This window comes from Varanus komodoensis, unplaced genomic scaffold (assembly GCF_004798865.1).
Source record: "Varanus komodoensis strain SLA01 unplaced genomic scaffold, ASM479886v1 scaffold22, whole genome shotgun sequence".
Lineage (NCBI taxonomy): Eukaryota > Metazoa > Chordata > Lepidosauria > Squamata > Varanidae > Varanus > Varanus komodoensis.
This window is the reverse complement of record NW_025335606.1, coordinates 10,013,354-10,023,611: the sequence shown is the minus strand read 5'-3', so window position 1 is coordinate 10,023,611 and position 10,258 is coordinate 10,013,354. Positions and strand designations below refer to the sequence as shown.

The following is a 10,258-nucleotide window of genomic DNA, read 5'->3' as shown; positions in this document are numbered from 1 at the left end:
AGAAATGTTTCACTTGCATAGAAAACTACGGAGGCTGCATTCACGGACGTCATTTGGATGGAAGCAAAATTTGCTCTCTGCCTCTGACGGCATCTGATTTCGAAAAGCAAGCGTGATCTTAACTGCATTTTCTCCCATTCTGGCCTATTTCTATTTCTTCCCTCCAGCACTCCCTAAATCGTGCCAGTGGGAGTGTTGGAGAGGTGGAACGTCAGGACCCAGCTTTTCGTGCTTCAAAATCTATTACTACACACCGTGCAGTCCAGGTGCTTTGTGCGACGTAGGAAAGATGGCATTCTTTTGTGAAGTCCTGTGCCTTACTTAGCTGTGTGTTGCTTTGCTGTTTTCAGCAGAGAGATGGATTACAAGAAAATCGCGGAGGATGTTTCCACGACACTTTTTGCATACTTCCAAGATTCAGCAGATTGGAAAGTGGTAAAACGTACAGTAAGAACCTTGCAGTTCATCTTGTTAGAACTATTTGTCCCCTGTAAATAAGGCCAGATAATTTTGTAGCCCATGTCAAGGTTTGATAGGGCTCTAGGCCATCTAGGACTCAGTTAATTGCATATTAAAACAAGAAATCCAATTAGGCATCATTATGCCTGCTGCCCATATCATTGTTTCCGTGTCAGACCTTCTTCCCTGAGGCATTCAGCGGCAATTGATGATGTTTTTGATCAGGTCTTGAATGTCTTCATGTTGTTGATGCTTTAAAATTGTTTTTAATAGTGTGTGTATGTGTGTGGGTCTCCCTGTGGGGTATGTTTTTACATGTTCGTGTGTACGTTGTTTTTATAATGTAATGTTGAAATGTTGATCTTTGTGAACTTCCCAGATAATATGAAATACTGGATGGTATGTAAACATAATAAACTAGAGAAGTTGGCCTATTCACTTGTAGAAAACACTTATTTCTCAGAGGCAATGAGAAGAGTAAACTGAAATTATGTGTCACTCACCTGGGAGTAAATCCCATGAAACTCAATGGTGCTCATTTGTATAGGGTTGCACTGTTAGAAGTGGAATAACAAAGATTTTTTGAGAATAAAGGAAGTATTGATATTTCAGTACTTGTTTTCTTTCCTTTATTGTTATCCTGAGAAATTTATTGAAGTGTCATCAAAACCTTCACTGTGCTTCGAAGGAAACATGTAAGTACCTACAGTTTTGCTTTTGGTGTATTTTTTTCCATGCTCTTCTGCTGAAAAATAGTGTCAGCTGATATCACAAGATTCTTCTTTGTTTCCATAACTGTTCAAATCCCTGCCTTCCCCAACCTGTTGTTCTCCAGATGTATCAGACTACAATTCCCATAAGCCCACAGAGCCAACAAAACACGGCTGGTTGGGGGCCTTGTGGAAACACATCTGGTGGGTACAAAATTGGAGAAGAGTTGCAGACTTAAAGCATAAAACTATGCAAGTTTAGACTGGAGGAAAAAAATACCTGCACCCCCCACCCCAGCTATCCTATGCTGCCTGTGGCATGCTGGGAGTTGTAGGCTTTTTTAATCTGTTTAAACAAGCATAAGATTGCTTCCTTACACTGGTTTAGCGGTCACTCATTCATTGCAGGAAGCCCTGAGCTAGTACTGTGCTAGTCACTTGGCCAGTCAAATATTTCTAGGACCTAGGTGTATTTCCATAGAAGTGGAAGTCTGATTTTCTTAACAAAAAATCATGAAGGTGTCCTTCATTTATCAGAACTGGCACAAGTGTCCAGCATTTGGGAGCAAGCATAACAGAATAGCAGCACTTCACCCATTACCACCTGGCTATCGTGGGCATGCATGGGACCTTATTTTACAATGTAAATGTATTACACAGGCTGTTCATCTAGATTGACGACTCAGTAGAGGCTTAGGGTTAGGGCACAGGATTAAGGATGTCCTATTTAGGGTCAAGATAGGGGTGCCGATGACAGAAAGTTATGAAAAACTAACCCCAAATTCAAGGCAGAATTACGATTAAGATGCTGTGTAGCGTGGCCCTAGCACAGCCTTCCAGGTGTGTCAGACTACAATGCCCATCATGCCATTGGTGCAGGGGAAGGATGGGAAGTGTAATTCAATAATCTGCAGTGCCATAAGATACCTTCTACAGCTCCTTTATGTAGACAGGACAGAAACAAAACGCCAAGTCATCTTTAAGTGGCCTAGCAACGATTGCAAATATGTTGGATTTAATCCATCAGAATTCCTTACACTTTAACATTCTCTCTTCTTCCTGCATTAATGGCTTCCTTTCTTTTTCTCTGCAGTTGGAATTTTGTCACTTCCTCCTCATTCTCCTACATTTCTGGCACAGACATCAGTGCAAAATACAAGCCAACTAACATGGAGATCTTTGTTTCTAGATACCGTGCTGAAGCCCTCGTGGAAATACCTGTTAATAAACTCTTTCCCTTCATTTACCTTCCCGAGTACCGCAGTAAATGGGACAAGGCGGTACAGTCATATAAACTTGTAGAAACAGTTGACCAGGTGATTCAGTAAGTTAATGGAAAGCTTCCTTCTGAATGCTGGAATCTGAGTGTATCTTTTTCTCAGCCTAGATATTATTTTGGATTTCTAGTGGAGCAGATCTGGGGGCCAAAATTTGCTTTTAATTGCTATTTAGGATTAGCCATCATCTTAGCTTTTCCCAACCTGGTGTTCTTGAGCTGTGTTGTGCTACAACACACATAATTACTATTTTCCACCTCCTCTTGCTGGTTGAACAAAAATCAGATACACAACCCGAATGGCATACACAAACGTCACAAACAGAGGACCATTTTTGGAGGTACAGAGTAACCCTGGAACCTCTCAGCTAAAGAAACCAATATGTTTTTCGGAGGCAGATTCCTGGCCAGAACTGCACGTTCCAAGGAACACCAAGCGATGTTTGAAAGACCAAACTGTGTTTCTCTTCTGCAAAACATCATTAGGGAGGGGAATGATTAGAAAGGGCAGGCAAGAGGTGGAAACTTAATTCTCTCTATCCTACCTCTACCATGGGACCCATACCTTAATGACAGAGTATAATCCTTCTCTGTCAATTCCATTTATTTAGCATTAAGTTGTTTCAAGAGATTATTTTTCCACCTTTCCATGACAGTGTCACTGAGGAGCATGTAGCTCTTCAGAGGTTGTTGGATTGCAACTCCCATCAGCCCCTATCCAGCAAGGCCAATACTGAGGTTTGATGGAGTTGTCATCTATCATCCAGAGGGGTACATGTTTCTCAGCCTTGCACAACATCTAGACATTCTGTATCGATTCTTAAACCCAGTGCTTGATAATGGCTTCATAAATAACAGACTAGCCTCTTGCATTGCGATCTGACATCCAATAATCGTTTTGCTGATTAGGTTTAACATCAGAATCTTAAACTAGTTTTAAGCAAGTTTCAGATGGAGGCAAAAATGTTTAGGGCTGACACCCTAACTGCTTTGCTTTGTTGTAGAACACTTTCATTTCTGATTTAATCTTTTTATTATTAAATTATAGGACACTTTCATTTTTCACAGTATTACACACAGTTATGGCTTTGGATTGATTTCGCCAAGAGACTTTGTGTACATTGTGCACATTAAGAAATATGATGATGGAAATTTAATGACAACAAACTGTAAGTAATCATTCATTGGAAAGTAGTTGATGGATGGTGTGTCGTGCGTGTGAATGAGATGTACGTTGCTAGTGAAAATTCTAGGAGTCCCCTGCAGTGCAATACTCCAGTAGGAGAACCACATCACTTACCTCCGTGTAAGTGATGTGGAGCTCTTTGAAAGGATGGTTAGATCAAACTGTAATGGCTCAGTCCTGTGGGTTGGTGCCCTTGAGGACTGGATGCCCCCAAGCTTGGAGGCGTTTGATCATCCAGTGCAAGGCACAATGAGAGACGAGTGACCTTCGCCTTCCCGTCCTTCCAGCCTGCATCTTTCGCTAGTGACAATTATTTTTTGCCTATCTAGCAACAGTGCTTTGGAGGTGAGGAAAGAAGACTGGAGAAGCCTCAAGGTAGCCTTTATCTTGGTCTCTTCGGTCTCCTCTCCTCCCACCAAAATGCCACTTTTTCTCCCTCTCTGAGGCTACTTTTCCGACTCCGGAGGGCAGCTGGTGTGTCCAGTAATGGAGAAGGTGGTTGGACCTTTGACTTCCTCTTCAGAGGCCAGAGCACTGTCTCCAGTTTTGGAGGGGGATTCCCCACTTTTGGATTGCTCCCTAAGAGACAGCAGCCCAGGAGACAAATAGTACATCTTCCCCCCGTCCTGCAAAGTTCACCTTTTTATTCACCTGCGGAAGTTAGGGCAGTCACATCCCTTCTTTTGTCCCTGGCAGTGAAGTTGCAGGGTAAGGTAGACAGGAGAGGTTTGACTTGCGCAAGGTCACCTTGCAAATTCGCGACTGAGCAAGTATTTAAACCTGGATCTCTGTGGGCCAAGTATGCTCGTCTATGCAGCCATCCCCCAAGCTGTCCTCTCCCCACTATAGCACCCATCATCCCCAGGTAGCCTAGCCACACATTATTTTACACTGTGTTGTTATGTCCACTGTGACATAGTGGTCAATGCGTGAATTCTTGTATGAATTGGTTTTGATTTTTTTTGTTCTTTCCCTTAAGCTGTCAGTGTGGATCATCCAGATTATCTCCCAACTCCAAGATACGTCCGTGGTAGCAACTTTCCTTCTGGTTATGCATGTTCGCCCCATCCAGAGTAAGCATTTCGTATTGGAGAAGACGATTTAATCCTCGTGGCACTTCCTGACCTGGAAGCCAGAAGAGCTCTTTATAACCTGCACGGGCAACTTCACATGTATGGCCAAGTGATGGTTCAGTATTACATGAATGAGCCTTGAAGTAACCACGTTCCCTTGTTCTTCATGCTCAGGGCTAATGAATTACTTCCCCTTTCACAGAAATCTTAATTTGCCACACCACCAAACAGGTAAAACCGTGGTCTATGCAAGCTCCGGAAAGCAAAATTTAATTGCCATGTGCCCTCCCAACGTGCATCTAGATAAAAGGGCCTCTCATGGTATTAATCAAAGGCACCGACTGGGTTTGCACAATCGCCGCTACTCACTGTGGCTATTTACTCCATGGTTAGCCACAGCACTTTCAGGCACCAGTCGCCAGACCTGGTTTGTTGTTGTCCGATAATAAGCAATGGGTTTTTTGAGGATTAAGCATCCCTCAAATAGCCCACAATCTGTTGTACAGTTATTTGGGGGTTGTTTAACCCTAAAACAGCATACAGCATTTGCCCCCTGGATTCAGGTGACAAAACAGCCCATTGGAGACCCCCCCCCTCCAATTCGGCGACCAATGTTCAAAATGGCAGTCTACATACACCAGAACATACCATGGCTTAAAGAAGTCTTAGTCTTCAGCTAATGCGAATCAGATTGTGAGGGTGGACTTTTGGTGAGGAAATGGCATGTGAGGGAAAAGCAGAATCCTCGTCACAAGCACTGTGGTTCTAATCCGGATTGGGCCCTAGCTCAAAGCTGCTTCTGTTTAGAGAGAGAGATAGAGAGAGAGAGAGAGTGCGAGCGAGCGCTAAGTAGTTTGTAGACATTTCATATGGATTTTGGCCTTTCAGCCTGGGAAGGATAGTATATCTGAAGGAGGAGTGTTGAACTTAAGGCTCGTGGATCAAACCTGTCCTCCCGGCATCTCAATCTGGTCCTCTAGGACAGCCATCCCCAACCTGGTGGCCTTTAGAGGCATTTGGACCACAACTCCCAGAATTCCCATCCTGCAGGACCATTGACTAGGAATCCAGGGTGCTGCAGTCCAAACATGTCTGCAAGCCAGAAGCTTGGGGAAGGCTGCTTTAGGGTTCCCCCTTTCCCCATTCACCAATCCTCGAGCTGTCCCCTGCCTTTGGTGCAGTTTTTTTCTCTCATTCTGAAAAACTGAGATGCCTTTCCCAAGGTATCTCTGGGATATCTTGAGGTATCTCAAGGTATGCCTTTCTCTGTGGTGGCGCCCCACTTATGGAATGCACTCCCCAGAGAGGTCCACCTGGCGCCGTCGTTATTTGTTTTTTGGCGCCAGGCCAAGACCTTTTTATTTAAACGATATTTTAATAATTATTAATATTATTTATTGGTTTTAAAATCTTTTAGCCAGGATGAATCCAGATTTTATATGTTTTTGTCTGTATTACTGTTTATTTATAATGCTGGAAGCCATCCCAAGGCTTATGCGAATGGGACGGCAAACAAACAAACAAACAAGGTTTAGTGACTGGTAGCAAAAGGTTGAAGCTGAAATAAGTAGGTGTTTGCGGCATTTTGCCCACCCCTGGATGCAGCTCCTGGCAGCTTCTCCAAAATGGAATCCAGCCCTCGGGCTGAAAGAGACTGGGCACTGAGGCCAACCTCTTTGGGTCGGGGAGGAGGAGCAGCTGCCAAGGACCCTCACCCCAGAAAGGTCCTATTTGTTCCTTCTCTTTGCCAGCCCAAGTTGCTTCTCCCGCTGGCTTTGGTCTGACCAAGGCCATGCTGGTGAGGAGAAGGAAACATCAGAGGCAGATGCTGCTGCCTCATTTCCCAGCAACTCTCTCTTTGTCCAGCAGGGAGGAGGTACCAGTGGTGAGAAAGATGAGCAAGAACCCTTCTGGGGAGCTGGTGACCCTTTTGGGGAGCTGGCAGACTCACTGAAAACCCAGAGCAGACAGTTTCCGTCAACCCTGCTCGAAACAAAGCACATGGCAGGACTTTCCACCACAGATTCCGCGCCATCTGTGCTCCTAACACACATTATAGAGAAACAGGAATGGGGAGTTTGCTCTCCTTTGCTGCAGCCAGCCCCTTTTCACAGGCGCCCCATTGAAAATGTTGCAATATCACATTTGTTTGAAAGATATACGGTGTGCTCTTGGAACCTGAATTGATCAAAGCAAACCAATTCTCTCTTTCAGGAATCCAGACCACTCCAAACTGGTGGCGATCCTCCAGGTGGACTTGGGAGGCATGTTAATGCCTTCTCTGGTAGATTCAGTTATGCCTATGACCCTCATAAACTTAGTCACCGATTGCAAATCTGGATTTAAGTCACTAAAGGAAACGATCCCATAAAAGCTTGCCCGAAGGTTGTTTGCAGTATGCAGTTGTTGCTGAAGTTTGGCTTAATGCAGAAATGCAGGTGGAGAGTCTCAGGTTCACTGGCAAAATCCAGCCTTCCTGAGCTGGTTTCTTTACCATTCTAAAAGTTTGAAAGGTCTAAGACTAAGTTACAGGCAGCAAGAAATTCAGGTTCAAATGGATTGGCATCACTGGTCATTTGGCACTGTCCTCTTTTGCCTTCAGCTCCAGCCCATGGAGCACCTCCGAAATGCCAGTTGGCTTTCAGGCCGAAGGAGATTTAACACCCTGAATGTAAAGGGTCAAAGGGAGTACAGTCAGCAGAGTTTGCATGAAATATGCAAATATTGCCATGCTGAAGCAAACCTAGGGGTATTACTTAGCCCCTTCTGTCTCTGTTTTGCCAATTTCTGGGCATCTTTCATTCTGCTGTCCACACACAGATAGAATTGGATTTTTTTGATGTGCAGGAATCTTGTTCCTCTTGCACAAATGTGCATTAGCACCAATTCTCCTTGCAAAAAAGTTTTAAGAAATGGCGCACCCATCCACATGACTGCAGAAAAGCTGGTCTCCTCAGATTCATCGAAATGTGACCTCCTTTGAATAGGCTTGGGATGAACCCTCTTGGAATCCATCCCTCCAAGCTTTCGTGGCCTTCCTGCTCTTGCAAAGCAAGCTGAGCTGAGAGGAAGTCCGTGAATGCTCACAGACTCCCAGCTGAGCAGCTGGCAACCTTCTGCTTCCAAAAGGCAATTATGGAGGGGGTCTTCTTTCCTGGTGAGCCCCTCATGACCAGCCTTCTTTGGAGTCAGTTGCAGCCACTCAAGCGAAGGCTGCACTGGGCACAGAGCGGGTGCTGCTTCTGCAGCACATGGGGCTTAATTCCCGGCAAGCACCCTGTGAATTCTGGGCATGCTCACCTGGAACCTGGATGCAGGGCTGCTACAGAGCACACCAGGGTCCAGGAAGCCAAGCCCAGAGAATCCAGTGGATCCCCACTTCTCACACATTCTTCTCACATTCCCAGCTTTGGCTGCATCGTGTATTTCTACAACATCCCTAGTCTAACTAGAGGTCTATCCCGTTCACTGTTTTGCACCCAGAAGTGTCTGGAGAATGCTTTAACGAAGGTGACAGAGGGCGTGTGATGGAGACAACCATGCATTGTGTTAGAGGAAGAACATAAGATACCTAATCAAGCTGTCTTGCGTCCCATCTCCACCAACATTTTCTGTGTATACGTATCTGGGAGATTCACACATTTGTCAACCCTTTTCATGCTCAGAGTTATATTTTAGGTAACTGCCACTTTGCAAAGCCTTTATCTAAACTGTGGGTCTGTGGGTCTCCAGCTATTGTGACCAAGAAATCCCACTCGCCAGAAGCCGCATGGCCGGTGGACAAGGCTGATGGCAGTTGTGGTCCTTAGACAGGTTGGCCAACGTGTTGTCCACCTCCGAGCCAGGAGCAGGCTGAAAATGGTTCTTGTAAGTCAGGAGTAAAACAGAGGTAATCCCTTATGAAGTGTTTCAAACCACTTTTTCTCATTTCCATGTTTTGCCCTCAAGGGAAAGAGCATTTAACTGTGCGTTCAAGCTACACAGCCTCTGTAAGGGGCTGAGCTTCTGAACTATGAACTAATAGAAAACAAATTAGCTGATTAAAGGAACTTAAGTATACTCACTGTGGTGAAACCTATGAACTTAGCATAAGTACTTCCTCACACAGTGGGTAATTAAACTGTGGGATTTGCTGCCACAGGAAATGGTGGTGGCCACCAATTTGGACGGCTTTAAAAGGGGCCTGAACAGATCCATGAAGCTATCCATGGCTACTAGCCTTGCTGGCTATATGCCATCTCCTTCACCAGAGGGGGCCTTCCTGCATACAGCAGTTGCCGAGCAGCTGGGCAGGAGGTCTTGCACCCGTCTTGCTGGAGGGATCCTGAGGGCAGCTGGTTTGCCTCCACGTTCATGGAGTGTTGGACCGAATTGACCTTTGGTCTGATCCAGCAGGCCTTTGCTCATGTTCTTATGATGGCACTCGAATTCAGGAGGCACTAATATAAAAAGGCAACAAAATCCTGCCTTAACTGTAAGCCTCCAACAGATTTAAATTTGCAAGAATCCATACTTATACAGAAAACTGAATAACTAAAGTTGAAATCCATTGCATGTTTCCATAGAGGTCAGGACCCCCGAAATGCAGCATCTCTCTCCTGGGTGAACACTTAGAATTGCATGGTCTCCTTGGCTGGCAACTTCGTCTTCACTGGAGACAAAGCAAGGGGGCCTTCCCAACCTGACCACCTCTAGATCTGGGTTGTCACCCCATCTCCCCCTGCCTGCCCCCACACCTGCACGGCCAAGACAGCAGCAGCAAAGGCACCCCATGGTGAATGCTTCCCACATGGTTCCTCAGTGGTGTGGGAGCGCCTGGGGGCAGCCCCCATAATTGCACAAAGTCTTGCACCCAGGGCGATACCAGAAGCTGTTTCTTCCCGAGGGAGAGGATCCTGGCAAGAAAATATTTTGGCCAGCTACAAGTGAAACCAAGATCTGTGAATGACTGACTTCATCTTCTGGGACCTTCCTCTCTCAAGATAAAATACTTTTGAGTTTGTGTTAACACCAGATTGTTCACCCTGCCACAAATCTGGGGCCCAACTGGTCACCAGCTTTTCTTTCTTGTTAAGGGTAAGCCACCACAAAGAAGAAACAGAAAAAATAAAGATGCTGCTTCAGGTTTTTCTCTGCAGTTCTTAGGGCTAGAAATGTTGAAATAGTGCCGTTTCACACTTTTTAATGTGAAAGATATGGGTATTTTTATTCTGCACCTCAGCTGAAAAGGCTCCTGGAGGGGCTGACAACAGTAAGTAAGATGGTTCTTACTACAGATAAAAGAATTGTTAAAAGTCTTAGCACATAAGGAAATAGAGTTGGGGAGGGAAGAGGAAAAAGAAGCTGGCCTTCTGGAACAGCTGCTGATGGTGCCAGCTGAGGGAGATGGACTGGCCCTACCTATTTAACCCTCCTTTCTCTTTTGGGGTATGTGTGTATGAGAGTGAGGGAATGCTGTGAAGAAGCAAGAAGAATAGACCAATCAAAGGAGTGTTTCCATTCTGTTAAATGTCACTGTGAAATCAACATTTTAACCTCTGTGAGGGAAGGTCTA

The 10,258-nt window shown here is 45.1% G+C and overlaps 1 protein-coding gene across 1 annotated transcript; it reads left to right on the top strand.

The window, feature by feature from the left end:
• Nucleotides 1–357: 357 nt before the first annotated feature.
• STARD6 (StAR related lipid transfer domain containing 6) lies at nt 358–7,077 on the top strand. The gene is made up of 6 exons (XM_044431615.1): nt 358–447; nt 1,105–1,154; nt 2,359–2,485; nt 3,494–3,614; nt 4,611–4,704; nt 6,919–7,077. The coding sequence occupies exons 1-6, from the start codon at nt 358–360 to the stop codon at nt 7,073–7,075; spliced, it is 639 nt and encodes a 212-aa protein (XP_044287550.1). The 3' UTR covers nt 7,076–7,077.
• Nucleotides 7,078–10,258: the final 3,181 nt, after the last annotated feature.